General features: G+C 38.3%; 2 protein-coding genes across 4 annotated transcripts in view; one reads left to right on the top strand and one right to left on the bottom strand.

The window, feature by feature from the left end:
- Positions 1-357: 357 nt before the first annotated feature.
- Positions 358-11,243, top strand: LECT2 (leukocyte cell derived chemotaxin 2). The gene is made up of 4 exons (XM_081496053.1): positions 358-403; positions 2,359-2,455; positions 3,998-4,143; positions 11,077-11,243. The coding sequence occupies exons 1-4, from the start codon at positions 358-360 to the stop codon at positions 11,241-11,243; spliced, it is 456 nt and encodes a 151-aa protein (XP_081352179.1).
- Positions 11,244-14,450: 3,207 nt separating this feature from the next.
- The window catches only part of LOC145508749 (F-box/LRR-repeat protein 21), a 37,909-nt gene continuing 30,903 nt past the window's right edge, over positions 14,451-21,456 (bottom strand). For 2 of the 3 annotated variants that reach the window (XM_081496050.1, XM_081496051.1), the window contains 2 exons: positions 16,255-16,426; positions 14,451-15,626 (listed from right to left, as the gene is read on the bottom strand). In XM_081496050.1, coding sequence (XP_081352176.1) covers positions 14,983-15,626; positions 16,255-16,426 — 816 coding nt within the window. In that variant the 3' untranslated portion in view covers positions 14,451-14,982. The remainder of the gene's footprint in view (positions 15,627-16,254; positions 16,427-21,456) is intronic. The other variant, XM_081496052.1, reaches the window with a different exon arrangement.

The raw sequence follows: 21,456 nt of genomic DNA, 5'->3' as shown, positions 1-21,456 counted from the left end.
TCATTTTTTTCATGTGGATATCCTCCCACCAGTCACAGGCCAGAAGAAAATCACTCTTCACCCAGCCTTGTCTTATCACTTCTGTTAATATTTAGTCAGCATTTCCAATAAAGTTCGCTTCTTCAGATGAAAAGCTTTTACGCAGATCCTACATAGCCATCCACAGAGTATTAAAATCTGACTCCTTCTATTCTTGTGAATTTTTGGGTCTCGTACCAAATTGAAGATATGAGAGATGCAGAATTCTAAGGTTAAATAGCTAGAAAATACTAATTCAGACTGGAATATTCTTCACAGAGTGCGTGGGGGCAAGCCTAAGTGTCAGAGGAAGAAGCATTCTAAGAGAGACAAAGACAAATGCTTTCCACAGGAGCCCTCCTTCTGGCTGCTCTGATTTCGCCTGGTAAGTCAAAATTACTGTCTTAGAATCTTGGCCGACTTTTAAAAATTGATTCCAAGGATAGATTTGAAAGTCATTAACATTACAACCACAACAGAAGCTTGTATATTTGGTTATTAACAGTGGAATAGGAAGCAAAGCTGAAATAGAGACAGCGACGCAGAGAACGAACATATGGACACCAAGAGGGTAATGGCAGGGTGGGATGAATTGGGAGATTGGGAATGACATATATACCCTACCACGTATAAAACAGAAATCTAATGATAACCTACCATATTGCATGGGGAAAAAAGAAGCTTTGTCTGTGTGTAGGACATACACTGTTAACTTTAAAAATGCATTCCAATAAACATTAGGCTCAGACATATATTATTTGATTCTGCTTATAAGAGGTAACTAGAATAGTCAAGTTCATCGAGTTAGAAGGTATACTGGTAGATGCTATGGAGGGGGGCGGTGAGGGGAGTGGGGAGTTGGTGTTACTGGGGACAGAGTTTCCATCTAGGAAGGTGAACAAGATGGGAGATGGATGATGAAGAGTTACACAACAATATGAATGTACTCAGTGCCACTGAAATGCACAGTTAGATATGGTTAACACAGTATGTTCTATGTTACGTGACTTTTACCACAATTAAAAAAAAAAAACATTTAAAAAAGAGCAGAATAGGAAGAACACACAGGGTCAGGAGTGGTTCTCAATGATTTCCACCTGAATGTTCTATTTCTTTAATGAAAGAAGCAGAAAAGGAAAAACAATCTTAGTTTGGAATTAATTGGAACAAAATTAGAAAATAAAGTTTGTATGAGAATCTGATTTCAAAAACCCTTGACACAAAAGTTGGTATGAATTAGGACAAGGGGAACACTCCCCTGTCATAGCAAAAGAGCAAATGAATACATTAATAAACTAATATATGCCTCAATTCTGAAGGATAAATATTAGTGCCAAAGTGACTTGAAGCTTGGTCCCAAGGCATAAGACTTGTGAAACCCACTTTTTAGAGGTATAATCAAGAATATGCTTAATGGTCATATTCTGTAGCTTCTTTTCATAATTCATATTAATGAATAGCAAAATGCCTTTAAATACAATCAACAATCAAATTAGCAGATTCCTGCTTTTGCTTCCATTTTTGTTAGTTTGCTTTGAAGTAAAACAATTAGTTTCTTAATGCATCTCTCTGTGAATATAAATAATTAGAAATCCAGGAAACAATTTAAAGGAACATTTATCAAGTGCTTTCTCTAATAACGAGAAGTTGCACAGAGAGTTTACACAAAATACACGAAGACAGCCAGTCCCCTCCCTCCATGTTTTACTGCTTCTCAATTTTTCAAATAATTGTTATTACTCACTTCCCCACCTTCTCTTCACACTTCACTCTAGGCTAAATTAGTTTGACATGTTCTTATTTCTAAAAATCTCCTCTTCTATGTTAGCGAATATGAAAGAGATTCATTTAGTGTTAAATAAACTTTGCTAACTCATAGTTTGTTTTTCCTTAAATTCAGACATCTTCTTAGATCAAGACTAAAAATAAAGAACATTTCAAAGTTACTCTAGAATCATTTCTTTGAGCCATGTTGTTCGATTATTTTGTTTAACCTAAACATAGAGGTGCCCACGCCAGGTCATAAGCAAAGAAAAATTTTAAAGTACAATCTACAACAGTGTTTGGTGGATAATATAAAACAAATAATAACAGTAAAGGTGAATGCTTGTAAATAAACTTACAAATACTCTGTATGTCAGAAAACAAACTTCCATGGCCAGGGAAAAAAGGGCCATTTTACAGCTGAATCAGGAGTTAAAGGCGGGCCACCATATAAATTACAGAAAAAATCAGAGAAAAAGTATAATGAAAATTTTTGAATCTACTGGGAGACATGAGGATAATGGATATTGGCAATATGTGGTCAGGAAATCTGCTTCTCATGGTTTTCCTTTTCAGCACTGGCTGGACCATGGGGTATTATATGTGCTGGCAAGTCTTCCAATGAGATCAGGACGTGTGATGGCCACGGCTGTGGACAGTACACCGCTCAAAGGTAATGGGGTTTCACACATATACGCTTTCAGCTCAACCTCTTTGCTCAGTGTCCTTGCTGTAAGTTTCCACAAGTGCTCACCATCCTCTCCCTTCTGACAGCAGGAAAATTCAGAGGGAAAACCAATTATTACATTACCATGTCTGAAGCAACTTCCAAGAACAGGGCTTCAACTGTGGGCTCTGAATAAGGACCACAGAGAGGAGAGCAGTGTTTTCTCTCTCAATGTTTTCATACGTTGACTCATCTCACCTGGATTTTCCAAAGTGAAAACCAAACTTTACCATTCCATTTTATAGAGGAGGAACTTGAACTGGGGCACCAAAGTGTTGAGGGACCTGCCAAACACAGCTGAAGGTGGTTGAAGGCTGGCGGACTAGGATTCAGGCTTTTAGCTCTTCTTGCCAGCAGACCACGGTGTTACTGACCCAGGCTTTGGGAGGTAAATACCAAAGGCTGGCCCTAAGCAGGTAATCTCTTCCAGACAGTGAGGGACATACTATGGATTTTCAACAATTCCCAGTACTACTTGGGGAGTGCCACTTTCTGATGAAGTAGCAACATGTCCACCTGCATTTGGAGAAGGAAATGGCAACCCACTCCAATACCCTTGCTTGGAAAATCCCATGGACAGAGGAGCCTGGTGGGCTACAGTCCACGGGATCCCAATGAGTCAGACATGACTAAGTGTGTACAACACACGCACCAACTGCATTACCAATCACCATTCTAATCACAGAACTCTCACTCACACAGATACTATTCACAAAGCAACCTTACATACACGGAATAGGGCTAAGAAATGGGACACAGGGGGAAATGGCCTCTGAATTGCCAAAATTAAGGCTCAATTAGTTCATAAACCCTAAAGTTTATGCACTTGACTCATTCAATAATTTACTGGCTCCTCACGTGGAACCTGCTCCATGTTGCTATACACATAACGCTAACAATCCTGGTGAACCTGACTTTCAGGTAGCCTATTAGAAGGGGGAAGAGCCTGGTCAGAGAAGGAAGAGTGAGGACTGTTAGAGACAACCTCAGGAACCCTAACAACATGGGATCATTTTGCATTTATGCTCCATACAGTTTAATAAATTCAGAAGGGATCAGTCACTATATTAAAATGTCATACACAATAAATGATGTGTATGGATCACTGAGAGAAAAAAGACGATGATTCTTTTTTAAAAAGTCAACTCTTTTCTAAGTGGTCTTGCAGATGTAAAGATTCAGGTATCTATAACATTTACTTAAATTGATTGCCTCATCTCCCCCACATGCCATATAATAATAATGGCTAACATTTTTTTTTTAATGCTTCTTGTGTACCAAATACTATCTTACACGCTTTAACCTTTACAACATGATTATGAATACCTGCAGAGAGGGAGGTGAAAACTGACTAAACAGAGTGAGGAAACCTGGGACATCCCAACATTTTTGATACCCTGGACTGGGAACAGTGGGTTAACCCCTGTTCCCAGGCAATAAAATTCCCAGGGCAGTTCTTCAGTCTGTTCATTCTTATTTACATCCTAGAAATCAGAGGCTTCACCAGGGTGTAGATGTCTTGTGCTCAGATGGCTCTACTGTTTATGCACCTTTCACCGGAATGATCATGGGCCAGGAGAAACCTTATAAAACCAAAAGTGCCATCAATAATGGTGTTCGGATCTCTGGAAGAGGTAAGAAGTGGTTTATGTACCTGGGGCATATAGTGGAGATCTTTGATGCTTATTTAACGTGTATTCTATACAGAGAAGTGTTATTCTTCTTTCAAAGGAACAAAACCTAGGAACTAAAGGACAAGGGTACCATACTAAAACAGCCCACACATTTTCCAAGATGTTTCACCACTTTCCCTACAGTCATCTTTTTTATGCATACACTCCCCACCTAGCTCTATACCTGACTGGGGCACTTTCCTCCTGAGGCCCATGTGGCTTTGCTTAACATTCTCCAAGCAAAATCACTTTCAGCAATATTAGCTATAATGAATAGATACTTTCATTTACCAATTCCACAATGGAAAATGTTGGCATTTCTGCAAGAGTTGATGTGAACTATTTTCAAATGTTCAGCTGTACAAGTGTCTAGTGGTGAAAGTAAAGTCCGAAGCTGTAAAGAACAATATTGCATACGAACCTGGAATGTTAGGTCCATGACTCAAGGTAAATTGGATGTGGTCAAGCAGGAGATGGCAAGATTGAATATAAACATTTTAGGAATCAGTGAACTAAAATGGGCGGGAATGGCCGGATTTAATTCAGATGACCATTATACCTATTACTGTGGGCAAGAATCACTTAGAAGAAATGGAGTAGCCCTCATAGTCAGAAAGAGTCTAAAATGCATACTTGGGTCCAATCTCAAAAACAACAGAATGATCTCAGTTGATTTCCAAGACAAACCATTCAACATCATACTAATCCAAGCCTATGCCCCAACCACTGATGCTGAAGAAGGTGAAGTTCATCAGTTCTATGAAGACTGACAAGGCCTTCTAGAACTAACACCCCCAAAAGATGCCCTTTTCATTATAGAGGACTGGAATGCAAAAGTAGGAAGTCAAGAGATACCTGGAGTAACAGGCAAGTTTGACCTTGGAGTACAGAATGAAGCAGAGCAAAGGCTAACAGAATATTGTCAAGAGAATGCACTGGTCATAGCAAATTCCCTTTTCCAACAACTCAAGAGACAGCTCTACACATGGACATTACCAGGTAGTCAATACCAAAATCTGATTGCAGCCAAAGATGAAGAAGTGCTAAACCATCAGCAAAAATGAGACCTGGAGCTGACTGGGGCTCAGATCATGAACTCCTTATTGCAAAATTCAGGCTTAAATTGAAGAAATTAGGGAAAACCACTAGGCCATTCAGATATGACCTAAAGCAAATCCCTGATGATTATACAGTGGAAGTGACAAATAGATTCAAGGGATTAGATCTGGAGACAGAATGCCTGAAGAACTATGGACAGAGGTTTATAACACTATATAGGAGACAGTGACCAAAACAATCCCAAAGAAACAGAAATGCAAGAAGGCACAGTGGCTGTCTGAGGAGGCCTTACAAATAACTGAGAAGAGAAGAAAAGTGAAAAGCAAAGAAGAAAGGCAAAGATAAACTCAACCGAGTGCACAGTTCAGAGAACAGAAAGGAGAGATAAGAAGCCCTTCTTAAATGAACAACGCCAGGAAATACAGAAAAATAGAGAAATAGAGGAAAAATAGAATGGGTAAGACTAGAGATCTCTTCAAAAAACAGGAGATATCAAGGGAACATTTCATGCAAGAATGCGGCATGATAAAGGACAGAAACTATAAGTAAAAACAGAAGAGATTAAGAAGAGGTGGCAAGAATACACAGAACTATACAAGAAAGGTCTTAATGACCCAGATAATCACGATGATATGGTCACTCCTCTAGAGGCAGACATCTTGGAGTATGAAGTCAAGTGTGCCTTAGGAAGCATTACTAAAAACAAAGCTAGTGGAGGTGACAGAATTCCAGCTGAGCTATTTAAAATCCTAAAAGATGATGCTGTTAAAGTGCTGCACTCAACATGTCGGCAAATTTGGAAAACTCAACAGTGACCACAGGACTGGAAAAGGTCAGCTTTCATTCCAATCCCAAAGAAAGGCAATGCCAAAGATCATTCAAACTGCCGTACAGTTGCACTCATTTCACATGCTAGCAAGGTTATGCTTAAAATCCTTCAAGTTAGGTTTCAGCAGTACATGAACCAAGAATTTCCAGGTGTACAAGCTGGGTTTCGAAAAGGCAGAGGAACCAGGGATCAAATTGCAAACATTTGCTGTATCATGGAGAAAGAAAGAGAGTTTCAGAAAAACATCTGCTTCATTGACTAGGCTAAAGTCTTTGACTGTGTGGCTCACAATGAACTGCGGAAAATTCTTAAAGAGATGGGAATAACAGACCACCTTACCTGCCTCCTGAGAAAGCTGTATGTGGGTCAGGAAGAAACAGTTAGAACTGGATATGGAACAACTGACTGGTTCAAAACTGAGAAAGAAGTATGACAAGGCTACGTATTGTCACCCTACTAATTTAACTTCTATGCAGAGTACATTATGTGAAATGCCAGGCTGGATGAACCACAAGCTGAAATCAAGATTGCTGGGAGAAATATCAACAACCTCAGGTATGCAGATGATACCACTTTGATGGTAGAAAGTGAAGAGGAACTAAAGAGCCTCTTGATGAAAGTGAAAGAGGAGAGTGAAAAAAGTGGCTTAAAACTCAACATTCAAAAAACTAAGATCATGGCATCCAGTGCTATCACTTCATGGCAAAGAGATGCAGAAAAACTGTAAACAGTGACAGAGTTTATCTTCTTGGGCTCCAGAATCACTGTGGATGGTGACTGCAGCCATAAAGTTACAAAACACTTGCTCCTTGAAGGAAAACTATGACAAACCTAGACAGTGTATTAAAAAGCAGAGACATCACTTTGCCAACAAAGGTCCATATAGTCAAAGCTATGGCTTTTTCAGTAGTCATGTAGAGATGGGATAGTTGAACCATAAAGAAGGCTGAGTGCCGAAGAATTGATGCTTTCAAACTGTGGTGCTGGAGAACTCTTTAGAGTCCCCTGGATTGCAAGGAGATCAAATCCTGAAGGTAATCAACCCTGAATATTTATTGGAAGGACTGATGCTGAAGCTGAAGCTCCAATACTTTTGCCACCAGATGCGAAGAGCCGACTCAATGGAAAAGATCCTGATGCTAGGAAAGATTGAAGGCAAAAGGAGAAGAGGGTGAAAGAGGATGAGATGGTTAGATAGCATCACCAATTTAATGGACATGAATTTGAGCAAACTCCGGGAGATAGTGGAGGACAGAGGAGCCTGGTGTGCTACAGTCCAAAGGGTCACAAAGAGTGGGACACAACTTAGCAACTGAACAAAAACAACATTTTCAAAAGCTCTATGTTCTAGGTAAAGTCGGGTCTCTTGGTACTTCAGGTCCTAGGCTTCTTATTTGGCTGTTTTAAATCTATTGCAGTAGAACATACACACAGCAAAGTGCACAAAACAAAAATGGCCAGCTCTATGAATTTTCACAAAGTAAGCACACTAGTGTAACCTGCTGATTACACTATTTCAAGAAAAAGTACAACAGCAGCAGCCCAGAGACCGCTTGTACTACCTTTTAGTTTACTTTTTTGCCTAGTTTTTGAAAATGACTTAAACAGAATTAAACAGCATGCGCTCTTTTGAGTGGGGGCCTTCTTTTATTCCCATGATGTTTGTGAGATTCATTCATGTTTGTGAGATTCATTCATTGTTACTTACCTATAGTATCCATTGCATGCATGTATGTTTATGTATTTAATCATTCTCTAAATGGACATTTGGGCAGTATCCAGTTTTAGGCAATTAAGAAAGTGCTACTATGAACTTTCTAGTACATGTCTTTTCATGAACATAAATTTGCATTCCTGCTGGGGGTGGGTTCAGTGACACTCCTCTCACCAAGGCTGTGAGAAACTGCTAGGGAGCCCACGTCCTTAAGAAGCTATCTGGAGGCTATCTTCTCTAGGCTTGAAAACTACTGCCATTGAAAGGACTCCACTGAGCAGTCAAGGTTGGCATGGCTACCCAACAGGAAGCAGAGGTGAAACAGTCATCAGATGCATCAGAATCAAGGATCTATGGCATTGTTTGGTTAATCACGGTGACCTAGAACCAAATAGATGGGCAGTGTACTAAAGCTTTATTTGATTTGTATAAAAGGAAACACTCTAGGTCTGATGAACAAAAAGTTCTGATATCAATCAATTCTGGGTCTGAAAATCCTCCCCCAACACTATCAACTGATTCCCAGACTTGAGTCAGTTTACAGTCCTGAGGCTCTCTTGAATGAAAGGGAGGCTGAGCCTTTCTAAGGAAGGGCTGTCACAAAGCCAAAAATTTATACTATAAACCTTACTTATAGCCATTCTCAAAGGGACCTGCTCTAGCCTTCTAGCAGGATGACTGCACAATGGAAATGAAAACACTTAAAACTGACACTAATTCCTAAAGACACAAAAAGGCCACTGTGGTCCCTGACTAGGGCTTATGGAGTCAGGTGATCAAGATCGTTTTTCTCTAGGGTCCATCTTACACACGGACCGAGTGCATCCACATGACCCCCTTGTAGTAACTTCCCCAGTCCAGAATGCATAGCTGGAATCAATATACTCAGCAACTGGCAGACGCTAGAGGAGTGGAGTTGCTGGGTCACTTGGTAGATGTATCTGCAGCATTAGCAGATACTGCCACCCGGTTTCCCAAAGTGGTGCTATTCATTCACACTCCCACGAGGAGTGTGTGAAAATTTCAGTTGCTCCATACACAATACTTGGTGTTATCTACTTTTCTCACTTCAGCCATTCTCATGAGTGTGTAATAGTATCTCCTTTAACTTTAATCTGCATTTCCCTATGGGTAATGATATTGAGCCCTTTTTAATATTTATTGATAACATCAATACTGTCTTTTGTGAAGTGCCTATTCATATATTTTGCAAAATACCTGGTGTTTTCTTAGAGGTATGTGGGAGCTTTTTGTGTATTTTGGACACAAGCTCTTTGCCAAATATGTATTATAACTATCTTCTCCCATTTTATGGTTCCTTTTTTACTTTTCAAATGTTGTTTTTTAATAAACCAAAATTCTTATTTTTAATGCAGCCCAATTTAGTAATATCTTCCTTTACTGTTAACACATTTTTATTACCTGTTTAAGACACATTTGCCCACCCTGAAGCCCTAAAGATATTCACCCTATGCTTTTGTCCACAAGCTTTATTGCTTGACCTTTCACATTTAGATTTATAATCCATCTGGAACTGACTTTTGTGTAAGAAATGAGAAGAATCAAATTCTTCTCCCATATAGACAACTGACTCCGTACCATTAACTTGCCAATACCATTTTCTCCTCACTGCACAGCAGTATCTTGTCATAAATCAAGGTCTGCATATATGTGGGTCTATGATTTTTCTACTGTGTTAAATTGGCCAGTTGGTTAATTTTCCAGCAGTACTGCACTGTCTTAATTATCTTAGCTATAAAATACATCTTGATCTCTAATAGTATAAATCTTCCAACTCTGCTCTTCTTTTCAGATTGCCTTGGCAATTCCTGGGTTATCTGAATTTCCAAATAAATTACAGAAGCAGTTTGTCAATCTCCACCAAAAATCTTGCTGGGTCTTGGATTGGGTTTGCATTGATTATACAGATCAAACTGAGAATTGATGTCTTAAAAGTAATGGGTCTTCCAATCAATGAGCATGTTATATATTCCATTTATTTAGGTCTTCTTGCACTGCTATACTAGTAGTTGTATTAGTATCAATGTAGCACTCTTGAACATACTGTTTAACTTATGTATATAAGATGTAGCTTACAGATTTCGCTTAGATTTTCTACAGCAGTACTGTCCACTAATAGTATAATAAAAGCCACATATGTAATCTTAATTTTCTGGCATCCACATTAAAAGAAACTATAACTTAATTTTAATATTTTAAGATCTCCAAATTATTATTTCAAAATGCAATATAAAATTAGTAATGCTTGACTTTGGGGGGGGGTACTGTCTTCAAAATCCAATGTGTATCTTATACTTAAAGTGCATCTAATTCAAATTAGCTACATTTCAAGTGCTGACTAGTCAGTGGCTAGCAGCTACTGCGTTGGACAGGACACTTCTATAGCCTTTCTTATGCATTCTGTCCACCTGACCTGTTTTCACTGACACTAAATGTGTTGAAGTCTTCATTACTACTGGGTTTCTATTTCTCCTTGTATCTTCTGTAATCTTTTTTAATGATTTTTGTGTTATATAATGATTATAATGATTTGTGTTATTTAGTGCCTGAATAGTTTTAACTATTATATCTTCATTGGATTTAGTGTTATAATCGTCATTCTTTGTCTTGCTTCAATGCTTTTTGGCCTGAAGGTAACAAGATCATAATCCTTGCTTTCCCTTTCCTTCCATTTGCAAGGTAGATCTTTTCCAGCACTGTATTTTTACCCTTTTCAGTGACTATCTAATTGTGTACAGCAAAGACTTTCGTTTTGCTTTTCAAGCCAATATGAAAATCTTTTTAATACATGAATTAACATTTATAGATGCAACTCATATATTTGGTCCCAACACTGTTATAATTTTATAATTATGGTATTATAATGGTATTATTTCTATTTCTCTGACAGGTCTTTTTTTTCTTCTGGTATTTAGAAAGCTTTGTATTCTTGTGCCTGTTATTTTTATTTTGCTTTGTTTTTAAAAGTCTGTTTTATCAGAATCTGTCTTGAAGTTGACATTGTTCTGGGTCAATTTTTTCAGCTAGCTAGTGTTTCTCGGCTATTCTTCAATGCCTTTTTAAACTACTCATTTGAGTCTATTCTTCCTTCAGCATCTTGTAATTTTAGTCTTCATTTCTGATATGATTTTGTCATTTTCTTCTGTCCTCTCATTGAGTTCAATCAACCATCCTTTCTTTTTTTTCATTTCTGTTCTTTAAAAAAAAAACTTATGATTCAAGGCTACTAAAACCTAGGTAATGAATAATTTTACTTCTTTTTTTCTTTTAGGTTTCTGCATTAAAATGTTCTACATCAAGCCAATTAAATATAAAGGTTCTATCAAGAAGGGAGAAAAACTGGGCACTCTGCTGCCCTTGCAGAAAGTTTACCCTGGAATACAATCCCACATACATATTGAAAACTGTGACTTGAGTGATCCTACTGTGTACCTATAGATGGAAGACAACCCGATCTTCTAAAAAGATAGTCATCTTCTTAAAACCTAGGCACATATCCTGCTTTTCAATAAATTTGTGCTCAAATAGAAATATGATGAATGAAAGAAAGAAAAAATCATTTTGATTTCAACTCATTGCCACTTTGATGTTTTGAGGGTCAGTTCATTTCTCAGGTCTGATCCGTAACCTATAGGATCAGCAGTGTGTTTTTTCTTAAAAGATTTCTCAGTCATAATAAATAGGATAAACAAACATACAAATTCACACTGGTGTCAACAGCAATGTTGACATTTCTAAAACTAGCTTTCTGCTTGAAAATAAGAAAAAAACACTAAGTATTTTTAGGGCACAAGATTAGAGTGTTGTATAATGCTAGACACACAAAGTTCATAAATACCAAGTGAAAAAACTCTAAGCTTCTTTTGAGTTAAGGCAGTAAAGAATTTTAGCAATACCCTTAGATTTTGGTATTGGTATACCCAACCACTTTGGGTATTTCAGCAATACCCAAAGTGGTTGGAGGGTAAAGGGTTTACATGGATAAGACAGAATTTGCCAGTCTTTACATCCACACATTCCCACACTCTATATAAGTTGTCTATCTTCCAGGTAATGAATGATATCATAGTAGTCCAAGGTAATATGGAACATTGATTTCAGAAAGTCTACATTACAAGGAATACTAAAAAGAGAAAGAGATCTACCTTGACCTGAAGTATCTTATGCAACCAAGTCCGTCAGCCTCATCGAGCCATATGCCTGTAACAGCTACTTATTTTTACACATCATTGTATATCCTTACGACTCTTTCCTGGTTATGCTGACAACAGGTATAAAAGGGAAATAAGACCATATGACTATTCAAAGGACCAGAAATAATTCGGCTCTGTAGATCTTAGTCAGTCAGTGAGTGAGGTGAATTCCTCCTTCTGGAAACTTTCTTCATGAGTTTTTGCTTAAACTCTTTGGAATGTAGAAAACTCCAGTAGAATGACTCCATTCCTAGTGTAGCTATGCTACTGGAAATGTAATCAACTGAACTTTTTTACTAGAAAGAAGGGACTGCACTGGTATACTAGCACCTATGTACAAGAATGTTCATGATATTACTATTTGTCATAGCAAAACCTGGAACAACTCAAATGCCTGTCAACAGTCAGATGGACAAACTGTGGTTTCGTGACAGAATGGAATATTATACAGCAGTTGTAATAAATGAACCTCAGCTAAACATAACAAAACAGATGAATCATTAAAAAAGCTCAAAAGAGCATATAGCATGATACTGTTTTATAAAGTCAAAACAGAATTTTTAGGAATGCATACATATGTGATAAAATCATATATAAAGGAAATCAAGCAAATAATAAACATTAGTTATCTCAGGACTGGATAGGGAAGGACCACATAGAAAAATTTGAGTTACTATCAATACTGTAGTTTTACGGTTGGGAGGTGACTTCATGAGTATTTATCATTATGAATAAGATGTATAGAGGCAACGGGACTCGGGTGGGTATCCAGGAAGAAGACTCACCGATGGCTCTCAGATAGTTTAGAGTCCATACAACACCATCGGTACTTTCTCATATCCAGTTAGATACTATTCTCTACTGTGTCATAACATCTTATACAAGGCTAGCAAATTAAGACTTTAAGTTTTGGTTAAAAAGAAGAAAACTGTAACACCAGCAATGCCTGGTTTGATCATCTGCCTTATTCATCTCCCTAGTGCCAAATAACTTTAGGTCATTTCCAAAGATTACATTTCTCTTCAAAAGGCAAAGCCTGTGCTCCCATTGAGATCACAAAAAAGGAAACAGCATACAGATTTCAAAGGCAATTTTGGCAATTTTAAAAGGAGCTCTAAAATGTTTGAATAATGAAATATACATTTAGCCTTCTAAATAATCAACCTACTGAAGTGACTGTTTTAGAAACCAGACTTATTACCCGGAATAGACGGCTTCTCCAAGGTAGAGCAAAAATGCTGCTTTCTGCCCAGCCTGCCACAGGCACTCTCATATCTGTTGAACGCAAATACAAACTTTCAACTAAAGGACTTCTTTCCTCAGAATCACTAGAATATAGCGCCCTCTGGTGCACTGTATCAGAAGGTTGTTTTGTTTTCTTAATTTCCTTTTCCTTTAGGTTTGAGTGTTAAAATGTTCAGTCTAAAGTACTGCACAGGTTCAAATGACAGGGAGGTAACAGCACTGAGTAACTTAATTTTCTTTATTGAAGCTGATTATAACATATACTTAAAATTTTGGTGTCAGATATTAGCTTAAAGGACTATAAAATCCATCTTTATTTAGAAAATGTTTTGAGTTTTCTGAAAGAAAGTAATTTAATGAAAGAACAAGATAAGCGGTCAATTTAAGGGGCCAGAGCTGGACAGGGAAGAATTACTACATTCTTTTGACAACATTTATCACACTCAGGCCGTATTAACAATAACATATGACTTTAAAATCTGCCTAGAATATGTACAAACGCGCTCTGACTAGACGGTGCATGGCAGTTTTAAGGAACTGAAAGAATATGAGAACAGAAGGGCAAAGGGCACCTGGTGGGAGGAAACAAGGTCAAAGAAGCAGGGAGAAGCCAGAACCTGTAGGGTCTTATGGGCCATTTTAAGGACACATATCGGAGAAGGCAATGGCACCCCACTTCAGTACTCTTGCCTGGAAAATCCCATGGACGGAGGAGCCTGGTAGGCTGCAGTTCATGGGGTCGCTAGGAGTCGGACACGACTGAGCGACTTCACTTTCACTTTTCCCTTTCATGCACTGGAGAAGGAAATGGCAACCCACTCCAGTGTTCTTGCCTGGAGAATCCCAGGGACAGGGGAGCCTGCTGGGCTGCCGTCTATGGGGTCGCACAGAGTTGGACACGACTGAAGCGACTTAGCAGCAGCATTCATCTTAAGGGCAATAAATAGTAGCCATTGAAGAGTTTTGGCTGTGTTACTAATTAAACAACCACTTCTGCAAAGGATCTGGCATAGTTTCAGATACACAGTAAATATATCCAGTAAATGCTGATTCCCTCACAAACACCTGCTAAAAAAATTACTTTTTATCTCAGTAGTGTATTTAACCAATTACAATCACAGTATCTTTATAAAGTGAATTAGCGTTATTTAATGTTAATCTAATGCCCATTTTCTCCCAAGTTAATGCAACAAAGTAGAATTCAAAATGCACTAGAAATTACAAGTTATTTATTGAATCATAACATGATCATATATACTGCTAAAAAATAGAGTACAATTAACCCAGCCTCTGTTATCTCTACTTTGAGTGTATTCTTAGTTTCTAATACTATTTTGTAAAGTATATTAATACCAAGATGAAACAGAAACAATTAACAATATAAAATTGTAAGTGACACAATTTAAGGGATCCAAAGCTCAATATTACAAATTTATTTAGCAAGTCAAAATGTGCCTTCAAGGAAGGCTGAGGAACTTATCTAGAAACTGACTGTTTCTATCAATTATCTAACCCACCATACAGTATCTGTGCTCTATTTATGATTTCTGTCTTTTCAAATCTCTCATAGTATCTCAAATGCTTCTGCTATAATCCATTAAGACAGTTTGTAAACAATATAAGATTTCACCTAACACATTTCAGCAATGCATCTTAAAATTTACATTTGCATAGAAAGAAAGAAGCTAATCTTACAGATTAAAAAAAAAAAAGTTAAGAATCTTTGGTTCAGTAGTCAATTACCAGAGAGGCATGACATCAGGAAACCATATTCTTCCCAGGTATTTGGAGACTTCAGTGTGAATTTCACCTAGGCTATAAACATCATCAGGTATCAAAACTTCCTCCATGACAGAGAGGTGGGTTAGCTTTCTTCCACACAGTCTTACAAACTCAATGAATGCACTGCAGCTAACTCCACATTCACTGAGGCCCAAGGCTGTTAAGTTTTTACAGTGTTCAGCAATACAAATAAGTTCATTATCAATGACCTGAAGACCATTAGCACATACAACTAACTCTATTAGTCGGGGACAGTTAAGACCTAGCCGTCCTAGAATCTTTTTGCTTACTGAACGACCAAAATAAAGATGAGTAACAGGGGTTTCTTCTTTGAAGAACGTCTCCATTTCCTCTCCATATAAGAAGAAGTACATAACAACATTCACTCCAGGGGAGTGTTTAATAAGTGCATCCCAACTTTGTCTTTTAATAGAATGAAATTCAATTTGTCCAGGATTTTCACTCACAACATCTATTCGAAGATGCTCAAGGTTAACATGAGTCTCATTTGAAAGTGCCAGGAGAAGTTCATCACTTAGCATGTAATAATTCAATGCCAGTTCTCTAAGACCTTGACAATGGTCAGCTACACAAAGGATTCCTGCAGGAAATGGGGAAAAATCCTTAAACACAAAGAGTATGGATACTAACACAACACTTGGTGAATTTAAATTTGTATCAGTTATTCATTATTTCCTAGAATAGACATCTAATGATTTCTGAGGAGATGGATGCTGATATATATATATATATATATATAATTTGCATGCAAATTTGTGTGTGTGTGTGTGTATAAATAATTGTGTGCTTATGTGTACTTAGTCATGTCTGACTCTTTTGCAACCCCATGGTCTGTAGACCTCAAGAAATTTCCAGGCAAGAATTCTGGAGTGGATTGCCATTTCCTTCTCCAGAGGATCTTCCCCATCCAGGGATCAAACTTGCATCTCTTCCATCTCCTGCATTGGCAGGCAGATTCTTTACCACTGCACCACTTGAAAAGCCCCATATATACAATTATACATACAATAAAAAAATATATATATATATAAGTAAGATACTCTTAGGAGAAGCAATTTAAACTATATTTAGCTTACATCAATACACTGAGTTCTTTTTAAAGAAAGATTAATGAATTACATCTCTTAAGCATGTAATGTTCAACAGGAAATTGTATTACTACTATTACTATAATAAAAACATCATATAAACTTAAAAATATAACCTACCATCAGATGAAACATGAGGACAGCTACTCATTTTTAGGCGCCTTAGAGTATCACTATTACTGGCGACAAGAATGCTCAAAGAAGGATCATCTACTGGCGTGTCTTCAATTTTGATTGATGACAATAATTTTGAGTTAACAAAAAGAACTGTAAGTGCTGACACAAAATGAGACTAGCATGGCAATAAGAAAAAATTATAAAAACATTATTTTAAAATCTACAGCTGCAATAATTTCATCAAAACTATTTATAAATATATCAATATATGCTTATAATAACATAATAAAAGTGATCAACATATTACTGCTTTTCATAGTGCCATTAGCCAAGAGAAATAGCAAAGTATAGGTTTATTACTTTTATCATTGCTAAATGGAATAGTAAGGAAAAAGTTTCAAAGATTTCACAAACACATCTTCCAATTATTTTCAATCTTAAGGATTTATTTTTCAACATTAAAAGGATATAATCTTATGTATTTCCTAGAATAGAGGTTGGCAAGTTATGGTCCACTGGCCAAGTCCAGTCCACTTTATCGTATGGCTCATGAGTTAAGTACGAAAAGTGTTAGTCATTCATTCATGTCTGACTCTTCACGACTCCTTGGACTGTATAGTCCACCAGGTTCCTCTGACCATGGAATTCTCCAGGCAAGAATACTGGAGTGGGTTGCCATTCCCTTCTCCAGGGGATCTTTCGGACCCAGGGATCGAACCCAGGTCTCCCTCATTGCAGGTAGTTTCTTCATCATCTAAGCCACTGGATGGCTTTTACATTTTCAAATAGTTCAAAGAAAATTTTTAAAGAGGAGTACTTTGTGATATGTAAAAATTAAGTGAAGCTCTTTCAGTGTCCAAAATTAAAGCGACTATAGAAGAGCAATGTGGGACTCATCTACGAACTGCTATGTCTGCTTTCACACTGCAATAGGAGTGAGCAGAATGATATGACCCACAAAGCCTAAAATTTACTATCTGGACTGAGTCAACACCCTGCTGCTGCTGCTGCTAAGTTGCTTCAGTCGTGTCCGACTCTGTGCGATCCCATAGACGGCAGCCCACCAGGCTCCCCTGTCCCTGGGACTCTCCAGGCAAGAACACTGGAGTGGGCTGCCATTTCCTTCTCCAATGCACGAAAGTGAAAAGCGAAAGTGAAGTCACTCAGTTGTGTCCAACTCTTAGTGACCCCATGAACTGCAGCCTACCAGGCTCCTCCGTCCATGGGATTCTCCAGGCAAGAGCAATGAAGTGAGATGCCATTGCCTTCTCCAAGTCAACACCCTAGTCTAGAATAAATAAATTCTTATCTGTTTTATTCATTCCTGTGTTTCTAGCACCTAAAATAGTATCTGGCACATAGTAAAAGTCAATATTTGCTGTTGATGAATAAATGATGTCATATTCTTCAGAGACATTTTTTCCTAGCAAATTATCTAAACAAAAGTACATTTTGAAAACTTTCTCTGTTTTGAAGATTGACAAACAAAAGTTTAGTTACAGTTTGACTTCATAATGGGTGGAATTTCAGAACTTTTCAGATCTAGTATTTTTTGACACAGATAGAAAGTCTAGAAAACAAATCTATGCACATTTTTTTCTTTTTCAAAATCAACTTGGATTCTATCAAAGGCTCTACTGTCCTTATCAGAATGACCAAATTGGTTATACACCATAATTCCTTTACAAGAAACCAATGGTTTATACTATTGTAAACTGAGTTGCACAAATTCTCAAATGGTGGACAGCTAAACCTCTTTACTAAACTTTCCTGTTGTTGTCCAGTCGTGCACGACTCTTTGTGACCCCACGGACTGTAGCACATCAGGCCTCCCTGTACTTCACCATCTCCCAAAGTTTGCCCAAGTTTGTGTCCACTGCATCAGTGATGCCATTCAGCCATCTCATTCTCTGATACCCTCTTCTCCTTCTACCCTCAATCCTTCCCAGCATCAGGGACTTCAATGAGTCAGCTGTTCACATCAGCTGAGTTCAGTCGCTCAGTCATGTCCAACTCTTTCCAACTCCATGGACTCCAGCATGCCAAGCTTCCCTGTCCATCACCAACTCCCGGAGCTCGCTCAAACTCATGTCTGTCAAGTCAGTGATGCCATCCAACCATCTCATCCTCTGTTGTCCCCTTCTCTTCCTGCCTTCAGTCTTTCTCAGCATCAGGGTCTTTTCCAAGGAGTCAGTTCTTTGCATCAGGTGGCCAAAATATTGGAGTTTCAGTTTCAGCATCAGTCCCTCCAATGAATTACTCAGGACTGATTTCCCTTAGGATTGACTGTTTTTATTGCCTTGCAGTCCAGGGGACTCTCAAGTCTTCTCCAACATCACAGGTCAAAAGCATCAATTCTTTGGAACTCAGCTTTCTTTATAGTCCAACTCTCACACCCATACATGACTACTGGAAAAACCACAGCTTTGACTATATGGACCTTTGTAGGCAAAGTAATGTCTCTGCTTTTTAATATGCTGTCTAGGTTGATCACAGATTTCCTCCCAAGGAGCAAGTGTCTTTTAATTTCATGGCTGCAGTCACCATCTGCAGTGATTTTGGAGCCCAAGAAAATAAAGTCTGTCACTGCTTCCATTGTTCTCCCATCTGTTTGCCATGAAGTGATGGGACTGGATGCCATGATCTTAATATTTTGAATGTTGCGTTTTAAGCCAGCTTTTTCACTCTCCTCTTTCACTTTCATCAAAAGGCTCTTTAGTTCTTCACTTTCTGCCATAAGGGTGGTATCATCTGCATTTCTGAGGTTATTGATATTTCTCCCAGCAATCTTGATTCCAGCTCGCGCTTCAGCCAAGCTGGCATTTCACATGATGTACTCTGCATACAAGTTAAGTAAGCAAGGTGACACTACATAGCCTTGACGTACTCCTTTCCCAATCTGGATCCAGTCTGTTGTTCCATGTCCGGTTCTAACTGCTGCTTCTTGACCTACATAGGTAAGGTAGTCTAGTATTCCCATCTCTTGAAGAATTTTCCACAGTTTGTTGTGATCTATACAGTCAAAGGCTTTGGTGTAATCCATAAAGCAGAAGTAGATGTTTTTCTGGAATTCTCTTGTTTTTTCTCCAAAATACTGGAGCTTCAGCTTCAGCATCAGTCCTTCCAATGAATATTTAGGATTGATTTTCCTTAAGATTGACTGGTTTGATCTCACTGTCCAAGGGACTTTTAAGAGTCTTCTCCAGCACCACAGTTTGAAGGCATCAATTCTTTGGCACTCTGCCTTCTTCCCAGTCCAGCTCTCACAATCATACATGACCACTGGGAAGACCACTATACAGACCTTTGTTAGCAGAGTGATGTCTCTGCTTTTCAACACACCGTCTAGGTTTGTCATAGCTTTCCTGCCAAGAATCAATCATCTTCTGATTTCATGGCTGCAGTCACCATCCATAGTGATTTTAGAGCCCAAGAAGAGGAAATCTGACACTACTTCCACCTTTTCCCCTTCTCTTTGCCATGAAGTAATGGGGCCGGATGCCATAGTTTTTTTAATATTTTGTTTTAAGCCGGCTCCTTCACTCTCCTCCTTCACTCTCATCAAGAGGCTCGTTAGTTCCTCTCTGCTTTCTGCCGTTAGAGTGGTATCATCCTCATATGTAAGGTTGTTGATGTTTCTCCCTTCTATCTTGATTCCAGCTTGTAACTCATCCAGCCTGGCATTTCTCATGACGTGCTCAGTGTAAAGGTTAAACAAACAGGGTGACAGCAGACAATGCTGTTGTACTCCTTTCTCAATCCTGAACCAGTCAGTTGTTCTATACAGGATTCTAACTGTTGCTTCTTGACCTGCATACAGGTTTCTCAGGAGACATGTAAGATGGTCTGGTATTCCCATCTCTTTTAAGAGCTTTCCACAATTTATTATGATCCACACAGTCAAAGGCTTTGGAGTAGTCGATGAAACAGAGGTAGATGTCTTTCTGGAATTCCCTGGCTTTCTCTATGATCCACTGAATGTTGGCAATTTGATCTCTGGTTCCTCTTCCTTTTCTAAACCCAGCTTGGACATCTGGAAGTTCTTGGTTCTCAAAATGCTGAAGCCTAGCTTGCAAGATTTTAGCATGACCTTACTAGCATGGGAGATGAGTGCAATTATCCAATGTTCAGCACATTTTCTAGTACTACCTTTCTTGGGAATTGGGATAAGATTGACCTTTTCCAGTCCTGTGGCCACTGCTGGGTCTTCCAGATTTGCTGACATATTGAATGCCAACACCTTGATGGCATCATCCTTTAGGGTTTTGAACAGTTCTACTAAACTTTATGGTGCCAAAAATTATTAGAGGAAAAGAAATAGTTCAGTCTTTTTCCTTGAGAAATGTAAGGTTTATTTCACTTTTAATCAAGTTCCATAGGACTTTTTCAGTCCTGAAGGACACATTTAAGCATTAGAGTACATATTTCATTATAGTAACAATGTACTATTGCTTTTTCTTTAAAGATTTTTTTTTTTTAATGTGGACCATTTTCAAAGTCTTTATTGAATTTATTAAAATTCTGTTTTTATGTTTTTGTTTTTTTGGCTGCAAGGCATATGGGATCTTAGCTGGGGAGTCAGGGATTGAATCCACATCCCCTGCATTGGAAGGCAAAGTCTTAACCACTGAACCGCCAGGGAAGTCCCTAGGTTAGTACTTCTCAGGCAGATCAAAATTCTGTATCCATATATCACTTTCCCTCAGTCTGCAAATGAAAGAACTGAGGCTCAGAGACATCCACAACTTTGCCAGAAGCCACAGAGCTCCTTTTGTGTGGAGGCGGGGCTTGGAATGAAGCCTCTGGTGACTGCCTCAGCTAACCCTGAAGCTGGCCCTGGAAGCTGATGTGCAGCAGAGAGACAGCCCAAAATCTAAGAATTTCCAGCGAATCTGCTTCCCTATCTCATAAATAAGGAATAACTATTTAGAAGTAGTAAGTTTTCACCTGATTACTTGAATCCCCAAGTGACCCATTTTTTTCAGCATACCTCTTAAAAAGATTAACAGGCTAGCAGAAATGCATTCTAAAAGAGAGCCATGACCCAGTTAATGAGAAAGGAGATGCTGCTATTCCTCCATTCTCTTCTATAGGAAGGTTTTCATTAGTCAGTTTTACTGATGACCAGAGTTCAGTGCTTGTTACATATGAGGCACTATACTAATTCTGGGTTTATTATGGTAAATAAGCAAAAGAGAATCCCTG

Source organism: Giraffa tippelskirchi, chromosome 6 (genome assembly GCF_054371585.1).
Source record: "Giraffa tippelskirchi isolate mGirTip1 chromosome 6, T2T-mGirTip1v1.2.pri, whole genome shotgun sequence".
Taxonomy (NCBI): domain Eukaryota; kingdom Metazoa; phylum Chordata; class Mammalia; order Artiodactyla; family Giraffidae; genus Giraffa; species Giraffa tippelskirchi.
The sequence above is the reverse complement of the archived record's forward strand: the minus strand, read 5'-3'. Positions and strand labels throughout refer to the sequence as shown.